Source organism: Mytilus edulis, chromosome 5, assembly GCF_963676685.1.
Source record: "Mytilus edulis chromosome 5, xbMytEdul2.2, whole genome shotgun sequence".
NCBI lineage: Eukaryota > Metazoa > Mollusca > Bivalvia > Mytilida > Mytilidae > Mytilus > Mytilus edulis.
Window position 1 is genome coordinate 8,223,888 of NC_092348.1, and position 24,417 is coordinate 8,248,304.

Consider the following 24,417-nt stretch of genomic DNA (forward strand, 5'->3'; position numbering starts at 1 on the left):
GATTTTAATTTTTCCATTGTGAACGTTCCATTTCAGTGAAGCGATTTTCCAGCTGTAGTAGTATAGGGCACGGGTTTCCTTTCCTATTTTCTTGATAGAGGGTTGCTACTTGCAAGGACGCTGTGTTACCAAGGGTTTCAAATGGTAAAGTTGGATGTATCCCTATGAAGGTGTAACGGACCCTTTGCCTTGTTTCAATTGGTTCGTGTTCATAACAAACTTTCTAAAATAGCTTTCAGTAGTATATTAAAGTGTAAAGTGCGATCTTTTTTTTTGGCTTTCGTAAGCGTAGGGAATCATGTTAGATTAATGTAGGATTTTTGAGTTTTGAATTTTGAATTTTGAATTTTGAATGATCCTTCTCGGCTTTCGTACTTACGAATGATAACAATGAAACATTCATCGTGTAACAAAATCAAATAACTTTATTATCAAAAAAATATAAATATAATTCGCAAATGGTTATGTTAAATGACAAAAACACTTTAACAATAATAATGATATAACAAAACAAAAACAAAAACAAAAACATAATATTCAATAATAAAACATAAAATGTCATGCTTAATAGTGCAAATAAGCCTTCAAAATCCGGATAACTTCGATGCATTCTTATAAAAATTACAATATCGATGGAGAGCAGTTATATATCTATCAATTATTAAAATATTATACAAGTCTGGCCCGCTGAAGAGGTGATCATTCAAAATTTTCAACCCATCGACTCAATGGGCCACAATTGTAGTATATTTAGAGGGTTGTCCATCCCTTTTTGTTGGAATATTTTGTTGTTTATTTAGGTAGTCAATCAGGCATGACCGGAGTAGCCCCCCTCTTAGACAGTCAGTGGGCCCCCTTATTGATAATTTCTGGATCCGCCACTGTAAACAAACAATTCAAAGTAAAACAATGTAACATCATGTCAAAACACTTATGTTAGATTGTGACTATTTTATGTCCATTAAAATGTGTCGTATGTACAACAAAGGTAAACTCTTTCTGTAAGATAAAGACTGTGATAATATCGTGTTTTATTTTCTGGGAAAATATGGTTACCGACTCTTTCTTTTCAATGTAAAAAGTTAAGGTCAACTTCCAATTTAGAACTTAATTACCTAATGGGTGGGAACATACACATATGAAAAAGGAAGATAAATTGTATACATATGTCAAGATGTAAGCATGCCCACGACACAGACAAATAAGATAAAGATGTTTACAGGTTTTACGTTTAAATCAAATGAGGTTTTTGCTATATGTCATTAATTGATTTAATATTGTCTACCCCATGCAATTTAAGCTAATGTAAATATTTAATGTTTTATTCAAAATAAATCTAATATGGTAAAGCAATTTGTTTATATAAATTGAAACCATTTTATAGGAGCTATCTCTTACTGTTGCAGTTCAAAACGTGTCATTTAATTTTCTTGGTAGTTACTATTGGAGCGTCTTTGGGAGAATTCTTACGTGATAGATTTGCGTGAATAATCGGTGTTATATAATTGTTTTAAGGACCATGCAAAGTTATTGTGACAAAGCAAAACACAATATTTTATATACTATTTAAATCACATAATAACCTAAGTACAACTGTTAATGTGGATTCATTTATTTTCGTTGGTATCAATTTTCGTGGATTGCTGAAAACTTGCATATTTGTGGACATCTGATTTCGTGGTTTTGCAAATCTCTGTATACATGTTCAAGTGTCTATTGAAAATATGTTATTGGTTGAACATTTGAATTCGTGGTTCACCTGTACCAACGAAACCCACGAAAATTGGTATCCAACGAAAAATAATGAATCCACAGTAATAGATAATGCCGTTGAGAAAAGAATAAATGAAATGTTCATTATGATATATGATAGTACATACATGGAAAGAAAATGTCGATGTTCTTATGTTCATGCAAGACGCAACCTACACATTTTATACGAAACAATACAATTCAAAATATGGACTTGCTGTAGATCACATTTCACAACAGATTTGCATTGGTTTTTATTGCTGAGTAATCTGTATTCCTATTCTGTCTTCCCGGAAGGAGGGACAATTAGAAAAAGTTTCTGCGTAAATTTAGTTGCTAAACCTGCAAATAAAACACACCAAAATTATTCATTTAATTAGTTGTCCGATATATTGATGTAAGACTAAACACTTTATATCATCTTCCTTTGTGCTAAATGCTATGTTTATTCTGAATAAATTTGTACTTTTAGCTCTACTGTAAAATTAGTGTGATGCAAATTTGTCCAACCTATTTTTTTAAGTTGTATCATTAATTCAAATATTTACTTAACATTAAGCATTAAGCATCAAAACAGTTAACAAGCCAAACAAGTACAAAGTTGAAGAGCATTGATGACCACAAATACCATAAAGGTTTGCCAAATACAGCTACGGTAATCTATTCCTGGGATAAGAAAATCCTTAGTTTTTTGAAAAATTCAAAGTTTTGTAAACAGGATGCATAACTGATATATATTTATTGAAAATTATATCTGGTAAATTATTATTTAAGGAATGACTGTAATATTGTTTTCTGTTTATGAAGAAATAACATAAAAAATGTAAAAATTAAATAAATCAAAAGACGTGTTACATCCATAATTAAATTATTCTAACATAACTTACCCACGCATGGAATCTTTATTTCTTTGTAAACCAATAGAAAGTACAACAATAGTCCAACAGCCATAAATATCAGAACATGGATATATTCTGGCTTTGGTAAGTATATCAAAGGAACGAGAACTAAATATACAGAGAGAATCATAACAAGAATCGGCACCGCAAGAGGAACCTGAAAGATCAACATAAAAAACATCAGGTCAAACATGAACAAACTTGTATAACAAATTAACAAATACATAAAGCATGGAACTGAAACGACCAATTATAAATTTCTAAGGTTTTCTTTTTAAATGTACAGGTTCCTGGCCTTTTTTGAAAATTGTACTTAAAAAAGGACTGTATCTTTGAAAAATGACCTGAAAATGAATTAAACTATTTATTCTAAAAGTCTTATCAATCCAGCATTTAGATATTCAATCTTTTATTTATATGTGTCACTTCTAATAAATGAGCAACTCATCAACAAACAATTTGTTTGCGTCATTTTTATAAATTTCCCATTGACAAAAGTACATTGTTTTCGAAATACTGAGGATTTGATTATCCCAGGCATATATCATCTTAGCTGTATTTGACACAGCTTTTTGGAATTTGGGTCCTCAGTGCTACTCAACTTTGAACTTGTTTGGCTTTATAACTTTTTTTTATCTGAGCGTCACTGATGAGTCTTATGTAGACGAAACGCGTATGAAATTATAAGCCTGGTACCTTTGATAGCTTTTTGCAAAACGTCCACTTAATAATCCCAACTAATTTGTATTTGTGTAAAATACCCTTTGAAATTCAACAAGGAATTTATTTTACTGCTATGAAAGTTCTTCTTTTCTTTAATCGTGTATTTCCGATAAAAATCATACATGTGAAAAGATCCCCAAATTGTGTGCATATGTAAGTAAAAAAAGCGTTGTGTAGTTTGATATTCCATTATTTATATATTGCAGCTTAGGCTCCTTTTTTTTATCACTATGTCTCCAAGTGTTCAAATTTAAAATGGTTACCTTTTAAATTGGAGTGAAACATGCAATGGTCAGACTCTCTTAACCCCAATGTGCAACCAAAACTGAATATCGATTGAATATTAGATATTCATATAGAATGTCATTGTTTGTTATTATCTACACACTGCAACAACTGGTATGTGTATTTTGCACCAAAACTGGTGTCTCCGTCTCTTCCCACACAAAAACGATAATAGGTGTTTTAATTATCAAAGTTTTGGCAATTTGAAACAAATCGACTTTGGCATGATTCTGGATGATAAAATGGGACAGAAAATACGGGAAATATAGATATGAAACTTTTGGCTTTGATAGAAGTGGACCCCAAAATGAGTGAAGTTTTTTATTTGTTAAGTACCTGATAGTTGTCGTGTTCAGCTTTATGCTTAAATCTGTAGCGTAGTACAAGTACTGTAGAAGCAGTTAAGCCATAGAATATCCAAGCAGTAAAACTGAAGAAACCAATCAACGAACTTAGGTCAAATGGAACAACCAAAAGTGCTGAGATTATAAGCTGAAACAAGCAAAAAACAAAATGTTATTATCTTTTAAATCAGGTATATTGATAAGTAACGCCAGAAAAATATGTGAAAGCTGACGATTGCTGAGCCGTTTAAAAATGCGCTTTCCTTTTCTGAAGGGAGAGAAACAAACCGAGTTATACGCATTGTTTTAAACTGCGCACGATGACTTACATCTATTTGTTGCAATGAAATTTCATATAGTTTACACAAATCTTTAGAAATCTTATCCTTTTTTTTAAGAACAATTAAACCAAAATAAGATGTTAAATAAATGCAACAGTAGTATATCGCTGTTCAATAGTCATAAATCGATTAAGCGAAAACAAATCCGGAACACAAAACAAAACAGAGTTAAACACATCAACTATAAGAGGAAATCAACGGAAGAACAGAAACACTGAACTGCAACAAAAACAAATGACAACTTACATAAAATCGGCAACTGCAACAATTTATACCTGAAAAGGTACAGGATATCTAAAAAAATGTGTCGGGTTGAACTTTGTTTTATGGCTAGCTTATCTTCCCGCTTATTCGACAATGTAAAAAAATACCGCTAAAATAGCAGTTAACGTGAAAAAGTTGACTGCTTATTCCAAAACTAAAATCATGTTTCTAATGAAAAGCGATGTAATTGTCAAAATCAATTTGGAAATTTGAAAACTAAGTCTATAGAACGAAATGCTCATACAAGTCGTTTTTATCTTATTGCCAAGTTACTTTTATTAAACAGAAAGTGTAATATTTACAAACTTATTATGGTACGATCAATATATGTAAAGGTGCCATTATATTGCTCCTTTGTGATCAAATCATTATATACACAATTAATATTTATTTTGTACATTTTAATAAAAACAAACTCAAAGTCTTATCTAGTAAAAAAAAATCGCAGAATCGCCCAACCGGTGTGTTAATTGCGTTCGCCGGATTTATACGAGAAAATTCACGCTGAGGTAACGCTGATGTAATTGAATATGGAAAACATGTCGGCAAATTGTTGGTCTGTTGGCTGGAAGCCAACAATTCAGAAAAAGGAAATTTCTTTTGTTTAATTTGAAGTTTCATAAGAAGTAATGTTGATCTCCAAGTAAAACTCCCCTTTAACACAATTACCTAAAATAACCATTACTGTAACTTAAATTCGATATGCATCAATGTACATTCAAACTTACTGTAAATATCATGGACTGGATCGGAGTATGTCTCCGTAAGTGTAAGAATCAAACTTACTGTAAATATCATGGACGGGATCGGAGTGTGTCTCTGTAAGTGTAAGAATGAAACTTACTGTAAATATCATGGACGGGATCGGAGTGTGTCTCTGTAAGTGTAAGAATGATACTTACTGTAAATATCATGGACGGGATCGGAGTGTGTCTCTGTAAGTGTAAGAATGAAACTTACTGTAAATATCATGGACGGGATCGGAGTGTGTCTCCGTAAGTGTAAGAATCAAACTTACTGTAAATATCATGGACGGGATCGGAGTGTGTCTCTGTAAGTGTAAGAATGATAGCACAGACGGTAAATGACCATCATAAGCAGCAACATAACATAATCTGAAAACAAAGTTATACAGTTTGTAGTTGGATCCTAGTGAATACTATAGTTATATGTTCACATCATGTTTTCAAAACCATTTCTGGGTGTTCATTGCTATAGAATAAATTTCTGTTTGACAATAAATGTTGTAAGGTCAATATTGCGTGATTCACAGTACAGTTCGTATAATAAAACATTTTGTACCATTGGTGTAGGGCAATCAAGAAATTGTTTTTTTGTGTCATTTCTAATTTTCTAGAACTTTAGATTTGTTGTCTCCAATATATTTTCCATTTGGTGAAAAAAACTTGTCGATATATTTGGTTTTGACCTGCAAATTTCAGGTCAGTAGACAAGAGTACTTTCAAATCGTTCTTTCGTGTTGATTTGACCTGTTGATACAAATTGTAATGCTTTTGGTAATTTAGTGTGTACTTGCATCTCGTCTCTCTATTTCTAATGTATACAAGCTTTAATAAGTGTTTGGTATAACTATAAATTTTCACTTCTGTTCTGTAATGAATATGTAAAAAATATATTGTTCTCCATTAATGTATACCTAACAATAACATTATTTTCATTTACCTGTGTATAATATTCAATTTGGCGGCATTTTGTTCAAGGTGATGGTGGTATTTCTGAAATTGTTTAACATCTCACCCCTTATTTTATTGATATTGTATTTACATTGTACCAAAGATCAATTTATTCGCTCAGTGTGTATTCACTTGTTTTGTGATAATAAGTCTTTTGATTGAGTTAAATCATTTCAATTGATATTTTATAGTGTGCCTCTCTATTTTGTTTCAGGTAAGGGTGAAAGTTGGTTCCTATAAACAAAGCTTAAACCAGCTGCATTTTGCCATATTTGTTTTTGCAGTTATTCTAAGTTAAGAACATGATGTTCAGTGGTTGTCGTTTGTTGGTGTGAAATATAAGTGTCTCTCGTTTCGCGTTTTTTTTTATATATAAATTAGACCGTTGGTTTTCACGTTTGAGTGGTTTTACACTAGTCATGTTTTGGGCCCTTATAGCTTGCTGTTCGGTGTGAGCCAAGGTACCTTGTTGAAGACCGCACTTTGACCAATAATGATTTACTTTAACAAATTGTGACTTGAATGGAGAGTTGTCTCATTGCTACTCATACCACATTTTTGTTTATATCTATGAACATGACACAACTTTTTATCAAAAGTAAGGAGATGATGTGGTATGATAGTCAATGAGACAAGTATCCTCCATTTCAATCAAAATCAACCGTACGGCCTTTAAAAAAACACCTGGAACATGCATAATATGATTCAAGACAAATAAACGTTAGTAACATTGAATTTACCAAACACCTATTATTAAGGTAAAATAAAATTTTAGCTTACCGTCCACTTGAAAATAATGATCCGTTTGCGGAACCAAAACACGAACAAACAACAAAAACAGGAATAATCCATTGCATAACACCCAACATTCTTTTACCCCATTCCTGTAAGTAAGATCAAATAAGTTTTGAATTCAAAACACATTTTTAAGATTTTTCACGGCAATGTATGTCGGATTCATCAGCTCTTCAGAATTGAATAGGTTTCTGATTTTAAATAGTATTGCCTCAAGCATCACTGAAGAGACATTAATTGGGGAAATGCGCATCTGGTACAGTAAAAAGGGATCTGTTCCTGTCATTATAGTTATGTTTCCCATACTTTTTTATACTAAAAACAAATACTCAATTACTTATTAATTTTGCGTTCTAGATTTTTGCTTTAACAATTCGCTTATTGCGATTCTAGTCTTTACGAGCAACTATTTAGAACTTGACATAAATTTAAATCACTATAATGTACTGTGTATGCATTGTTGAATAAATGATTGATTTTGACACTTTGAGTTCTGATGCTGTAAAACTTTTTCTTGTTATAGCTTCTTTTTCGATTTAAATCATTTATGTCTTCAATTAATAAAAATTATTCATTTGAGTACAACATACCACTGCTACTGCTCCCGACTCTAGTATTTCTGCCTGGGTGAGTACAGCAAAGTAACCAATATTTACTACCATATACACTACTGTGACTAGAGGTATTGCTATACATATAGCTCGTGGAATATTTCTGTAATGATATAATGTCAAGTTTATAATGGCTTAAATCTTCAGTAAACTTTTGAAATTGTTGCTTTCTTCAATAAATGATATTTTGTCTCGTTAACACATGCTAATTTGTTTACAAGTATATAAATAAATCACATTTCCGTAGAGTTTATTGGAATTGTTTAACGTTGTTTTACCATAAGCTATCCTACTTTTTCGTAACATATATGTATCACTCAATTATAACTTCTCTTTAAATTGCTATTACTATTGAGATTTTAGAACGTAAACAATTTTGTAGATTTCAAGTATTCTATAGAACAACTTACTTTCTTGGATTCTGAAGTTCCTCAGTAACAAAATTTAAGTTATTCCTACATCAAATGAAAGAAGACACGTTAAAACTTGCATATCAAACAATGAAAGTGATATCAAGGAAAAACTCCTTTCGAACATTATAAAAGTTCATAAATTTGTGAAAAATTGATAATCTGAAATAAGCACGATGTTCTAGTGTAGTTAAGTCTATTAGTAAGGCGTTCGTTTGGCATGATTGTGTTTAGTCCCTTCAATGTCATGATTCCTAATAATTGTGATGAGATAATTAACAATAGTGCGCACCAGATTAAAAAATACATTGGCATTACTTTTAAACTCATGCGAACGACTTTCTATTTCAGGTGCACGGTTTTCGAACTGGTGCGCACGACTTTTAAATTGTTGCTCACGATATAATCATGGGATATCGTCTTTAGCTCAAGTTTCATAATTAAATATCTTGAACAACTCGTTGAATTAAATACGAAAGATACCATGTCAACATATTTTACTACACAGTAAATTGATATGGATTAACTTTACATTAAAAGAAAATCATCGCGATTTTCGAAGATTGTATTGATATTGTTATTTCGATACAAGATGGAGACCTTGTTCGTGTCTTTTCTTGTGAAAAAAGAGGGTCAATAGGTTGTCGTTTGTTATTACTACATCACTAGGATAGATTAACATATGTTTTTTTTAATTTGTTTTATTTAGAGAGGTGCAGTAATAACAGCATGATGACACATTGAGCTACCAATTTTCACTTTTCTGTACAAACTTGTATAATAATGTGACCTCCGAATTACACCATTTGCCAGGTATGTAATAACATGAGCAACACAGCGGGTGCACATGTGGAACAGGATCTGCTTACCCTTCAGGAGCACCTGAGATCAACCTCAGTTTTTGATGGGGTTCGTGTTGTTCAGTCATTAGTTTTCTATGTTATTTTTTTGTGTACAAAGGTTGGTGGTTATAATGGACACTCCGGCTTCCTCCACCAAAACAAATTAACCGTCACGAAAGAGCATAATCGTGTTGGAAGTGGTGTTAAACACCAATCAATAAAAAAAATCTGAAACTTACCATCCGTCATATGCCCACAATCCGTTATAAAATGACAGAACTATAATAGACGTTTCTGTCCCCGTTCCCTCGAACCCACTGGCAATTGTTTCTGTATTTCCCTGTGACAGACTATAGAATCCACCCCCTACTATAATGGCAGCTGCCAACAGTTTAACAACCATCATGACAACTTGAATTCTTTCAGCAAATTTGATACTCATGCAGTTGATAACACACAGCAAGACTGAAAATACGTATGTTTCAAGTAAAATCTTTGATTACAGTATATTATTGTTTCTTACTATTCTGAACTGTTTCTGAACACAAACAGCTGAAGCAATCAGAATATAAATTGAATTGAAAAACTAGATAAAAATGTTGAGCTTTTTGTTTACAATTTTGTCGTAGTGACTGTTCATTTATATCAATAATTTTGTAAAGTATTGCAAATTAATAGCTTTTTTTTTATTTTAGTATACCAGAAACCAAAAAAGACGTGTACAGTAGTTAATTATAACTGCAGCTTAGAAATGAACCACGTGCTTCATACAATGGTCAGATCCAGGCAGACTCTTAAAAAAAGGAAAGGCTTTTACATTTGTAAAATTCAAAATTTGTAATATTTCCCCTACATAATGATCAAATTATCTTACCCATTGCTAAAACTGTGAATATTTTTGTTAAGTATATAGGTGGTAAACAGTCGTGATAGAAAGGCTGAGTAACATAAGTCCCGAGAGTGAAGCACATAATAGCAAACATGGACGGTCTAATGATAAATACGCTGATCCAGTCAAATAAGAACGCTGGTATTCTTCCAAAACATTTGTGTTTATCGTTTGGATTGAATGCTTCCATGAGATATGCATGCTCTCCGCCAGAACGGGCGATTGTTGTCCCTAACTCAGCATATGTCAGGGCTCCTGAAAATAAATCAATAAATCATCATCAAATCCAAATTCATTTTAATTTCAATCAATACCGTTAAACTACTGAGAGTAATGAAAAAAACAGCAAAATCTTCAGAAATATGCATTCCTATTGTATTAAAATATTCTCTTGAATCTCTCCAGTTGAAGGACGCCTCCGGGTGCGGGAACTTCTCGCTACATTGAAGACCTGTTGGTGACCCTCTGCTGTTGTTTTTTTTATTTGGTCGGGTTGTTGTCTCTTTGACACATTCCCCATTTCCATTCTCAATTTTATTTATCTTGTCCAATGTTACAAAATGAAGTGAAATGGATTGTTTGGTAATTATTTTGAGAATAGAGCAAAACATTTTATGAACAGAACCAAACATATTGACTATAAGAGAATGACTGGGGTATATGATATTTGTTCTAGATACATACCTAACATGGATATTATACCACAACTAAGCCATATGACTAAACTCATTCCTACAGATCCGGCTCCTTCCAATACACCTTTAGGTGAAACAAATATTCCGGAACCTATAATTACATACGTATAATTTGCTCTGAATGGATTTATCATAATAATGTTCCCTTTATTGTTCAAAAAACAAAACCAGAAAGATTTTAAACACAATGCAAAACTTAAAACTTCAAGTACAAATTGTTTTTCAAATGATTAGCAAATTCTCCATTTTATTAAAAATTATATTTTCTACTCTCTTTTTCTTAAATGGACGCGAATAGGAAACGGTGCGAAACACAATAAATTGTTCTACTTTGTGACTCTGTCTGCAGTGTCAACAATGAACAAAACATTAACTTTAAAAGTCTTTTAGATAATAGGGAAAATACTAAATGTTTTTCTCTCTAGTGAAGCTAGCTATAAAATCATATTTAACCCACAATTTTTCTGTGAAAAAGACAGTATCAAGTCAAATAAATGACAGTTGCGTGAATGTCTCTCCTCTGAATTTACCTTAATGTTCGATATTTTGTTTTATTGCGGATACCACCACTGGTCCAAGTATCTGTTGTCTTTTCCAAGTCAGGAAAACTCGTCAGTGGTTTTATCAATATTACGCCCAATATTTTTAAGCAAGATGGAGACTTTGTACTGTGGTATATATTTGAAATAATAATTTATTCAAATATTTTCTCGAGTTGGGACAATACAACGCTTTATATATTATCTATTGTTAGAGATCTTGACCTCTAGTTGATGTGTGTCTTTTTTGTTGTTGTAATATTTGTTACGGGTTGTTGTTTTATCTCATTGGCGTCAACTCCCTACGTTAACAAATACGTCCCTAAGTATCCAGCCATCAAAGGACATTATTATGTGTAATCAACAGACCGCTGAAAACTTAAACTTATGAAATACGAGCTCCTTTAAAACTGTTTGTGATATCAGGTAAAGTGTGAAGATATAGTATCGAAATGCATAACCGTTGGTATTGCTCTTTAATCAAATCAAGTAATTAGTCGAATTTCGATGAGATAGGGACACCTCTATACATCTTTTATTTTTTAATGGGTTTCTATGTCATCTACGAATATTTCTCATCTCTTTTACTAGTAATTCAAATTCAAAATGTACATGCAAAACAGAAAGCAGGTAAACAAACCGATCATTGTGCCTGCTATAATAGCGGTTCCGCTTATTAGTCCAAGACTTCGCTCCATGCGAACATCATCTTCCGGAAGCGGGGTATGTTTTTCCCTGACATTGTCATTATGATTTAAAAGACCATTGCCATTCGAAGTATATCCATTTCCGTTTAACAATTTTTCAGATCGATGTATGCTTCCATTTTGTCCTTTGGTTGAGTTACCATTTGGAATGTGTCCGTTTAGTTTGACATCATACGAATGATGTGCGTCAAATCCTGAATTCATTTTCACAACAGGTAAACCATTACCGATGACTACAAAATATAAGATAAATCTTATTTTTTGAATATTTAAAAATAATCATACAATGATAATAAAAGAAATTGAACTCCTGTTTTTTACACATTGAATTTCAATACCATCGTTCATACCTAGTCTGTTTAGCTTTAATAGTTAATCTGGTCTTGGGTAATACTAAGTTGTGTGTTCTAAAAAATGTGGTGTTGCTTTGAGGATTACATTGCAATTATTTAATTATTATTCAGACGCAATAAACGCTTGGGTTATCTAATACGATGCTAGTTTCAAACAAATGATTAATCAAGTGCCTAATCAGAAATCAGAAACATGTTAAAGCGATATGACGACTGACACTCTGACCTCGATTTAACATGCTAGTTTACAAGGTAAAAGTCAACAGGATCACAAGTCGCCCTACCCAGACATTGTTCTAATTCCGAGAAAACCCACCAGGACACCCTCCTACCCTTAAAGCCACCTATGATCATCGCAGTGAACATTTGTTTTATAAAATGGAATTGTTGCGATATTCAGGATCAAAAGTTAGCTGACGATGTAAAATTATACATAAAATTGACAATGTAATGGCTTAAAAAGAAAAAAAAAAGCCTACAGACAAACAACAGTACACAAAACACAACATATAAAACTAACTAATGTGTCACACGAACCGCACCAAACACAGGTGCTGATCACAGGTGCCCCGGATGGTACGCAGATCCTGCTCAACATGTGACACCCGTCGCTTTGCTGATATTAGTAAACAAATATGACAATAAATATTTCAGAAAATATTTTTGTTTACTTTATAATGTATCTGCGTACATATCATATATGTCTTTTTGACACGAACGCATCGGCTTTCTTTTCGTGTTAGTTTCTTAAAAGAACACACCACTTTAATTTCTTATCTTGTTAAACAGATAGAATATACACATAAAGTGACTTTAAGATGAAGAACGACAATTACATATTGTTTCTTACAAGTAGTGATTTGTGTTGTTATCATCAAACGATACTCAATATCCTTTCTTTCAGCGTTCTATTAAGGCGCAACAAAGAAGTAAAAAAAAAAAAACAAAAAAAAAAACCAATCAATTCAATAAAACAAATATCATAGAAAAGGAGCAAATAAAGAACATGCTTTCACAATATCGATAAAAGAATGTTTGAAAGTACTCAAAGCAAGCTCAAAGTACCTAATCTTTCACTCTGTTCTTTTACCTTTTTTATTCCAAAATTTATCAAATATTTAACTTTGGCTAATTTAATCATTCTTCCAAAAATACAAAAAATAAAGTATAAAAGATTTATTTTAAGTTGCTTTAAATGTTTATAAAACATTCCATTTTGTATTGTTTTCCTCTACAACCAAACAAAGTGACATAGTCAAACAATGTGATGAAAACGTTAAGTACGATGGTACACAACTGGAGTCCCATATACGACCTTCATACAATTATAATCAACAAAAATAATTTTATAATTAATCAAAAGATTTTCTGAATATATATTATATATAAAAATATGAAAATCGAGACACCAGTCTAAAGATTTGATGAAAAGTGACGACCAATTTACCTGGCTTTTCGGTTATGAATTTTAATCTCTCTAGAAACATGTACTTTTCGGCAAATTCAAATTGGGTGGAATCAGTTGTTTATTGTAGTTACCGAACCGTTAATGTTTATTTATAAAGAAAGTCATGACTTAAAGGAATGAACATTCGTCACCGAAAACAGATATATTTACGGATTAGTAAATAATTCACAACGGTTATTTGCAATGAACGAGATTGTATATTGCAATGGTATATTACCACAACAGAAATGATAAGAACACGGCCCAAGAATGAGGCGTGCTTAAAAATAAAATCACAAAATTACTGAACTCCGCGGAAAATTCAGTCGGAAAGTCCCTCATCACATGGCAAAATCAAATGACAAAATATTTCAAAAACGAATGACCAACAACTGTTATTTTTCTGACTGGTACAGGCAATTTGAAATGTAGAAACTGGTGAATTGAACCTGTTTTTATAGCGATAGACCTCTCACTTTTATGACAGTCGGATTAAATTCCGTTTTTTTTCGACGATGCGTGAACAAAACAGACATAATCGTTAAAATAGTCAAAAATATAGTTACAGCAGTCATCACTGTGTTACAATCTCAAGACAAACAAACATATACAAAAAACACAAAAAGCATTTATCAAATTAAAAAAACACATTCCTTGTTTCACGTGTTTGTTAACAGCGCATGAATTAACTAAAAACAACATTACCGTGAATAAACAGAGTAAAAAAAAAATACACTTTGCTGTGCGGGTGGTTGTGTAGAATAAAGGGGGCGGGTAATTGTTTCGAAACATCTAATACACTCAATCCAATTTGAATTCAGTGTTTTGAACAACTAACAAGAAAAAAAAAGGTCCAATTTTACTTATACGTTACACATGTTACTGCTAAAATTCTATTCTAAATTTACGTAAACAAGAATACAATAAAATTGATATAAGAACGATCATGTCAGTTCTGAATTAGATTCTATTTTCTACAAGACATTCTTGTGTTTTGGGGCATATTTGTACTTGTGTGCCGGTTTGTGGTTATTTCCGAGTATTTTCACGTCGGTGTGCCGGTTTATGGTTGTTCCCAAATAGTTGCACTTATGTGTGTCGGTTTATGTTTGTTCTAGAGTACTTGCACTTAGGTGTGACGGTTAAAGGTTGTTCCTGATTGATTACACTTGGCTGTTACGGTTTATGGTTGTTTCCAAGTAGTTGCACATATGTGAAAATAAAGGCAACAGTAGTATACCGCTGTTCAAAACTCATAAATCTATGGACAAAAACCAAAATCGGGGTAACAAACTAAAACTGAGGGAAATGCATTAAATATTAGAGGAGAACAACGACACAACATTAAAATGAAACACACACAGCAACGGACTAAGCATTAGACAACATCCGATGAAAATAACCAATATAACATAAAAAAACCAAATACATGAATTTGGGATAGAAAAGTACCGTGACACGTCTTATAGTAATGTGAATTCTCACTAAAAAAATAGGAGAAAACAAACGACACAACGGAAACACAACGTAAAAATGTTACACACACAGAAACGAACTATGATATAACAATGGCCATTTTCCTGACTTGGTACAGGACATTTTTAAAGAAAAAAATATAACATTATAACATCAAAACCAAATACATGAATGTGTAAATTTGAGAATGGAAATGGGGAATGTGTCAAAGAGAAAACAACATGACCATAGAACAGACAACAGCAGAAGGTCACCAACAGGTCTTTAATGCAGTGAGAAATTTCGCACCCGGAGGCGTCCTTCAGCTGGTCCCCAAACAAATATATATACTAGTTCAGTGATAATGAACGCCATTCTAAATTCCAAATTATACACAAGAAACTAAAATTAAAAATAAAACAAGACTTACAAAGGCCAGAGGCTCCTGACTTTTGACAGGCGCAAAAATGAGGCGGGGTTAAACATGTTTTTGAGATCTCAACCCTCCCCTATACCTAGACAATGTAGAAAAGTAAACGCATAACAATATGCACAATAAAATTCAGTTCAGGCGAAGTCCGAGTCTGGTGTCAGAAGATGTAACCAAAGAAAATAAACAAAAGGACAATAATACATAAATAACAAGACTACTAGCAGTTAACTGACATGTCAGCTGTAGACTTCGATTAAACTGGTTGAAATATTATGTCTTCATCATATGAATATCAGGTTCAATCCTTCATGTTAGGGGTTTAGTATCATACCCTCATCACATCTATGAGAAGAACTTAACCCGTGTCATGCCAACAACTATTTTTTAAATAAATGTGTTGAGTTCCGATGCAAAGACCCTATAAGTGAATCAATATTAACGCCAAAACTACACCGTAAGATGGTGACAAGGGAACCTCACCATCTAAAAATGGATAATTAACGATAGGAAATGAAAAATTATCTCTTTAATCTCTGTGTGCCGGTTTATGGTTTTTCCTGAGTATTTGCACTTAGGCGCCGGTTTATGTTTGTTTATGGGTGTTTACGCTGTGTCGGTTTATGGTTGTTCACAAATATTTGCAATTAGGAGTGCCGGTTTATGTGTACCAGTTTATGGTTGTTTCTGATTATTTGCACTTAGGTGTGCTGGTTTATGGTTGAACTCAACCAAATTCTTTTATGAACACAAAGATGTGTTAGAAAGTTTGCCTGTATCTTTAGAGTTATAATTAACAATGTGATATCAAATCTTAATTGTAACGGTGATGTTGTTTTTAAAGTTCTTAAATTAAGATATGATCCATGAAATCTGATCGATTCTTTTTAATAAACTTATGTTTAAAGGTTATCTATTAAACACAGTAGTAAAATCTTATTATATTGTTTTATTGGTACAAGCATTCGTTTTTTGTTGTTGGTTTTTTTTTTGACAAAATAAAACATAACTGAACATATATTGCTTGATATGTACAGTTATGAACACTTATGATACTAAATCCTATTGAAACTGTTTATTTATATTTTGGAATTGCACAAGATCGTGGATTTGAACTAGTTTTCAGTAACTACGAGTACTCTTATTTCGGTGCTTTGTTTTCTGGTGCTCACACAAAGAGATCTTTTCTATTTACATGTTATAAATTGACAGTTTGCTTATGTGCAACTTACATACTAATACATTTGAAATATAATACGCTGAAACTGTTATATTTTACAGGTAAGTTAAAGCCAATTATCATTTTATTGATAGGAAATGAAAACAATTTAAAATAATCATCGATTGTCTCGTTCTTTTTCAAATCAAAATTATATATCTCTTATAAGGTATACATTTTATACATACCAAATATGGCAGCTTGTTACCTTCCAAATATGGCAGACTACATTTAAATGACTTGTGTTAAAGACATGGTGAGTGATTTATATATCGATCGTATAGCACATTGTCGTATTGACTTACAGTTTAAAAATTAATGAGGTATACATTTTACATTAGCATACATATTAGCAAACGTTGACCCAAATCCCGTTATGGACTGTCGGCAATGCTCCCACAAACCAGTCAGTAAGTAGACCGTAAATACTTTATTTTATGCTTATTAAATATCAGAAGACTGAGAAAAATCGCCTTTGCACATCTATATAAAAATGAGGTTATGTCGCTATGGTATTTCTACACACCGTTGGACAGAAAACGGAATCTCATAAGTGCATTTAAAATGTTTTTTAGCCTTTTATGATCATTCTTTTTATAATTATCGATTTTCCATTTTCCAAATGTTGTAATATATATTCATATTTAAAAAGTTTTATGACTATTAAATATATTTTTGCAAGTCATATAAAAGAATTCTCAGTTTGTAACTTAAATAATACATCATTCAATAAATTGTGAAGCGACCAAATCGAAAGATTCATTTCAATTTTACCCTAGAATATCTAATTCACTCAGGGTATTTCTATTCCATGACATCATATCTTGAGGAATTATTTAATACAGAAACACTTTTTTTAACCTTTCGTTATATATCTGTATAAACAAAAATTATGGTAAATTGATACGACAGAGGGGGAATTTGTTTATTAGTTTACTGTTGTATTTTGAACATATACACAATTGAAACACTTAATTCTACGTAAACCAGTTTCATCTCGATCTGCTAATAGAGAGTTCCTTGACGTCTGATTGGACCACTAAGAACAAGGTCACTGCTGTTGTCAGTAAATAACAAAATGTTATAGTACTCGAAAGATTTTTAAAAATACTTCATTATCTTCCTTTCACACCAAAATTTTACTATGAAGGAACAAAATTCTTGAGGTTCTTCAACACGGTAACAAAAGTAATCTTATTTATTTCATGTCTTAGTTTCACATAGTTGTTATTCGTTAAGAACCTCTAAATGTCGTGTATAGTTTTACAAGTACATGCGCACTAATTATGTCAAGGCTATTTCATTATTCTCTTTTAAGGTATACATTTAATGTTTACCAAATATGTCAAGTCTATATGTAGAACGATTACTTTAAGTAAGACGATATAGCAGAAAGGGAAACAGATAAGTCTATATGTAGAACTATTACTTTAAGAAAGACGATATAGCAGAAAGGGAAACAGATAATTATTTTCAATATCAACCCTAGATATTTGACAAGGACTGATTATTCCATATAATTATCAAGCATTATCTACCTTTATTTTAAATATCTTAACATTTATATATACAAAATTCCGCCAAAGTTTCTATATAGATAAATGAATTACACAAACAGAATGTAATTACAACTTCAAGTATGACTTTACAATGAACTACATGCTCGTATATTTTATTACGTATTCTACATTACCGTAAGACTATACGCAACAACATAATACATATCCAGCAAATGTAGGGCTTATGTAAAGTAGTTCTTGTTATATCATTTTATGGTCTCTTGAAATTGAAAAGTATATTAACACTATTGAGATGACAATAAGATTTAATGATCAAATAAAAGTGGCAAATTATAAGTTATCTTCAAGTTCATCAGTTATCTATCCAATTCGCTTTAAAAAAAAGAATCAAATTTATTTTAATGTATGATTTTTACAGCAGATGACCGTTGAGGGCATTCCGGTGTATAGCATTCGCCTAAATTTCCATTATGCAAATTAGTTTTGGGTTTTTAACGAATCTATAAACATGATAAATATGTCGCCATCATCGAGTGCAAAATAACATTCCTTATCACTTGCTATAAATTCATTTCTTCAACGAATACTCATCAAATATTTTTGTTTAGAACATAATTTAACAATATTGAAATGTTCTATATGTATGTAAGTAACAATTATCAATATCTATGCAGACGTACAGAAAAATTGTGTTAACGCATGTGGAAAAATATTTCAAGAACAATTACAATCTCATATAAAGGAGGTGAAGATTGTATACAGTAACATGCATTGTTATTGGTCCTTTCTCTCACGTTTTGCGGGAAAATATGAATGCCTACTCAAATCCAATCTATAAGAAAAATGGAATTATTATAGAAGTATGTCCACCATGCACTTGCACTTTAATATTAATAACTAGTAGAATAGAATGATATACAAATGGATGAAAATTATATATACATGTACCTGTAATATACAAATATTAATATAATATAAACCAGAGTATATTGATTTGTATCACTACTATATATATGTATGTTCATTACTTCAGTACTTTGATTATATAATGTAGTTTGCTAATAACCTTCAATTGTCATTTATAGCTTTACATGTACATTCACTTAATTTATGTCAAGGCCAACAATGATTTTCTTACTTATAATTAGTTTGCTTATCAAAATAAGAAGATGTCGTTTGATTGACAATGATGAATGAGACCAAACGACGTAAAGATAAACAACTATAGGTCACCATACGGCCTTCAATAATGAGAAAAATCCATACCGCATAGTCAGCTTTAAAAGCCCCCCAAACTGACAAACGTTAATTTTTTCAAACAGGGAAATTAATGGCTTGATTCATTTACAAAACAATAAAAGAAATACAAATTCGTTAAAAACTACAGACAACAATCTTTGATTTGGGGCAGGCTAAAAGAAAATGTGGGGTGTTGAGCATGTTTCCTTGCGACAACCCCTCCCCTAACCTGGGACTGCAGTGTAACAGTAGAACATCAGAACAAAGTATAAAAAACAATTGAAAAGGTCTCAGATCGGTTCAAAGCACAAAATCATTACAAAAACACAAAGACACAGTTCTTATAGTACTCGCAGATGCTAAAGGGTAGTTCAAAGCAATTAACAAATTAAAGAAAAATTAAAAAGAATTAAGACTACTCGGTCTTCGAATTTCTTTTAACTTAAATTAAAAGCTGAAATACTTCTAAAAATATGCGAAAGATAACAAAGGGAATTCAGACTCATAAATCGAAAATAACTTACAACACCATAACAAATAAAAAAAACCGAAAAGACAAAAAGACAAGCAGCAAAATATGAAATTCAACATAGAAAACTAAAAACTGAACACACATACCACATCAAAAACCGGGGTCGGTGTTATGTGCCACGTTATAAGCAGATCCTGCTCCAAATCAGAAAGCAAATCCTGCTTCACATCAGACACCCGTCGTGTTGCTCATGTAAGTACAAACCGGATGATAATTCGGTAGATCACATTCGGGGGAAAGAGGACAGGAGCATGTAAATAAGTCCAAACCTGATGATAATTCTAATTCGGTAGATCACATTCGGGGGAAAGAGAACAGGAGCATGTAAATAAGTCCAAACCTGATGATAATTCTAATTCGGTAGATCACATTCGGGGAAAAGAGAACAGGAGCATGTAAATAAGTCCAAACCTTATGATAATTCTAATTCGGTAGATCACATTCGGGGAAAAGAGGACAGGAGCATGTAAATAAGTCCAAACCTGATGATAATTCTAATTCGGTAGATCACATTCGGGGAAAAGAGGACAGGAGCATGTAAATAAGTCCAAACCTGATGATAATTCGGTAGATCACATTCGGGGAAAAGAGGACAGGAGCATGTAAATATGTCCAAACCTGATGATAATTCGGTAGATCACATTCGGGGAAAAGAGGACAGGAGCATGTTAAGGACAATTAGAACATATCTGTCGTCATCTGTGCAACATATATTCCATAACAGTCAACCAATTCGTAATGGTGTCTGTAAATTTAGAGTTCAGCACTTAGAACTATTGATATTAATGGCACCATGTGAGCAGCACAACACTATCAAGGTAATCATGATGGGCAGTGAAAGCTCTAGAATATCGTCAACTAGAGGATGTATACTTCATTATTATATGGACGCTGTTGGAATATCGCTTTATAGAAATGGACAGTTTACAATTTGGAAGCCGAAATCATCAAACCTTTAGTCGTAATTTTTTGTCATCAACCAACCCTCATTGTCATCTCATTTCTAGTTGAAAGTAAAAAAAAGTAAATTTAGTTGAGAAAAATAAATACTAATTAGCTTTAAATAAATTTATTCTCCAAGACCGTATATAGACATATCATCTGTTTCACTGAGTATTTAATAAATATAAGTGATTGTTTATTGTCTAAGTAACAAACAATCCAAACAGGCCTTTTAACTCCTCCTGTGTACCTCTCCGATTATTTGATTGTTAATCAAAATCTTTAATTGTTATTTTTTCAATTAGGTGTAAACAAAAGTTTTTGTTCAATATTGTGATCCATAGCTTAAATTCACGTTCTCTGGTAAATGTCTATCGCATTTTATTAATTTAAATGAAAGGTTTTTTATAATGTACTCGAATTTACTCAAGGCAGTCTTTTGGATTTCTTTTTCAATTCCGTAAAAGATGGCCTTTTTTTCGTTGAACTCAACTCAGTTTATTTTTGTAGGTTTTGTTTTTAGTTTGATGTGTTGACAATCGAAGCATTTATTTTTGTATAAATTATGAACTAGATGTTGATAATTACACGGTTATCAGATCTATAACGCCTATGTTATTATATTGATTTTCTTTGAATTTCAATTATTGTACAATAGAAAACATTTTCAAGCAATCAACCGTACATACATATAAGAAGATGTGGTATGAGTGTCAAGGAGACAACTCTCCATCTAAGTAACAATTTGTAATAGAAAATCATTATAGGTCAAAGTATGGTCTTCCACAAGGAGCCTTGGTTCCTACAAAACAGCAAGCTATAAAGAGCATCAAAATGACAAGTGTGAAACTGTTCAAACAGGAAACCCAACGGTCTAATCTGTATAAAAGAAAAGCGAGAAACGAGAAACACGTATGAACCACATCAACAAAGGACATCATGTTCCTAACTTAGGATAGGTTCAAACACATGCAGCGGGTTTATACATTTAAATGAAAGATTTTTTTCCATTTCGTAAAAGATGGCATATTTTTCGTTAACTCGCCTCTATTTATTAGATTTTTCAACTTTGACGTGTTGACAACCGAAGCTTGTATTCTTATATTAATTATAAACGAGAAGTTGACTATTACATTTTATTAGACCTTTAAGGTTTATATAATTGTATTGATTTTTTTTAATTGCATTGATCATATAATTGTAAGATCTTCAAGCAACATGAACAGCAACCAACCGTACATAAAATGTAGCACAGCATGTCATAAATATCAATGTATATAAAGTTTGTTTACGCAGAAATAAGTATAATCTAGCCAGAGAACCTTGTATGGGAAATTTAATTGCACACATAGATCGCTGATATCATCATGAGCATATGCACAATTCTAGAGAGGTTTTGTGTAATTTAACGTTTAAACCTAGAAATCATTCAACGAAATTTATCAATTTTTAAATAATTTCTGTATTATTTTGTTTTCTTTATGGTGTATTACTTTTTTTATTAAAACGGTCATGACCTTATCATAGCGGTTCAATGTCTTCGGTATTCATCTAGTAATACTGCTGTGAATGATTTTGTAAACAAATGTGACATACGTATACATATAAGCCTTTAATACGATCAACACATTACACAAAACTAGGTCAAAAGTCAAATAAAACTTATCATATATTTAAAAATTAGGTCTTTTACACCAAGAGTTCCAAATGGTGATGTTGCACTCATACCTTCGTAAATTCTACGGACGCAATCACGATTTGGTTGACCGTTATGGAATATTCATTTTACAAATGATTGCGGATATGTTCCTATTATCGTAACTACTATCCCGTACCCTTTTCACAAAATGTGATTTACCGAATTAGATTTGTAATCTGGTTTGTACTAACATGAGCAACACGAAGGGTGCCACGTTTGGGGCAGGATCTTCCTTCCCTTCTGCAGCACAAAATTGTAAGCCTGGTATTTTTAATGATTTGTTTTAATGCATTATAGTATCAAGTTTGAAGAAGACAATTCTTAATGAAAAGTCAGAAGAATAATATGATATTTTCCATTGGATAATTTGGTTGCTATATGTTTTTATGGTGTATGTATCATAGATTATCATTTGGTTGCTATATGTTTTTATGGTATATGTATCATAGATTATCATAAATCATATCCAAACCATCTGTAAATATTTACACGTGTATAATTAATAATTTACTTACTTATACCACTATACCTATCACCGTGTATAATTAATAATTTACTTACTTATACCACTATACCTATCACCGTGTATAATTAATAACTCACTTACTTATACCACTATACCTATCACCGTGTATAATTAATAATTTACTTACTTATACCACTATACCTATCATCGTGTATAATTAATAATTTACTTACTTATACCACTATACCTATCACCGTGTATAATTAATAATTTACTTACTTATACCACTATACCTATCACCGTGTATAATTAATAATTTACTTACTTATACCATTATACCTATCACCGTGTATAATTAATAATTTACTTACTTATACCACTATACCTATCACCGTGTATAATTAATAATTTACTTACTTATACCACTATACCTATCACCGTGTATAATTAATAATTTACTTACTTATACCACTATACCTATCACAAAATGCATGATCATATCACATGCCTACCATAATTGACTAGTCCTAAAATCAAGAAATTTGAAATATTATATGTTGGAAATCTATTTATTTGTTAAAACAGTAATATCCATTATGCACTTTATTCTGTTTTGTATAATGATAATTCTTATATTCGTATACATTTTTTGTTTGCATTTAATACTGATTTCTGTTTAACATTAACATAAATTTATGATTTCTGTGTATCAGTGAGGTGAATATTATAATGGGGTTATTCTATTAAAGTATCAGTTTTTAACTTTTTAGTAAATGATCAATAACACAGTGTTATTTAGCTCGCATACTTGTATTCAGTAACGCGCCCCAGAGTCTATCCGCAGAACTCTATCACATTTTGACATTTTCGCATCATATGTCTTTTTGGGAAATATTCTAATATCATCTTTAAACAAAACACTATTTTCCTCGAGTGTTGCACATTATTTCTTATAAAAATGCAACGAAGGAAAAAGAACTGCGTTAAAAAAGACCACATATATATACATATATATATATATATTAACGGTGTTTTTGTTTTCTTGAACCAATTCAACTCGACTACAACCATTCAATATTACAATAGACATATAACAAGCTTTATTTGACGAGAAGATAATGTAAAAACTATCAACCTGAAAAGCCGCGGAATTTTTTTTAAAACAAAACAAGTCGGTATCAGTTCAAGTTCCACAGATGACACGTATGTCCCTTAAATAAATGAAATAAACACTTATAAATGTATTCGCCCGAATCACATAGCAATACGGTGATCAAACGTTTATGATCCTGCTTCACATAATAGCAGATTGGTAGATTTCTTTT

General features: G+C 31.8%; 1 protein-coding gene across 6 annotated transcripts in view; it reads right to left on the minus strand.

The window, feature by feature from the left end:
* Positions 1–402: 402 nt before the first annotated feature.
* Positions 403–24,417, minus strand: part of LOC139522872 (b(0,+)-type amino acid transporter 1-like) — a 33,965-nt gene continuing 9,950 nt past the window's right edge. For 2 of the 6 annotated variants that reach the window (XM_071316489.1, XM_071316488.1), the window contains exons 2-13: positions 23,556–23,619; positions 11,724–12,023; positions 10,534–10,635; positions 9,835–10,104; positions 9,200–9,425; positions 8,119–8,163; positions 7,688–7,811; positions 7,083–7,186; positions 5,627–5,723; positions 3,996–4,151; positions 2,640–2,808; positions 403–2,094 (exon numbers count right to left, since the gene is read on the minus strand). In XM_071316489.1, coding sequence (XP_071172590.1) covers positions 2,030–2,094; positions 2,640–2,808; positions 3,996–4,151; positions 5,627–5,723; positions 7,083–7,186; positions 7,688–7,811; positions 8,119–8,163; positions 9,200–9,425; positions 9,835–10,104; positions 10,534–10,635; positions 11,724–11,994 — 1,629 coding nt within the window. In that variant the 5' untranslated portion in view covers positions 11,995–12,023; positions 23,556–23,619 and the 3' untranslated portion in view covers positions 403–2,029. Of the gene's footprint in view, positions 2,095–2,639; positions 2,809–3,995; positions 4,152–5,626; positions 5,724–7,082; positions 7,187–7,687; positions 7,812–8,118; positions 8,164–9,199; positions 9,426–9,834; positions 10,105–10,533; positions 10,636–11,723; positions 12,024–16,882; positions 17,000–23,141; positions 23,157–23,555; positions 23,620–24,417 lie in introns of those variants that run through there. The other 4 variants (XM_071316486.1, XM_071316487.1, XM_071316491.1 and 1 more) reach the window with 3 other exon arrangements.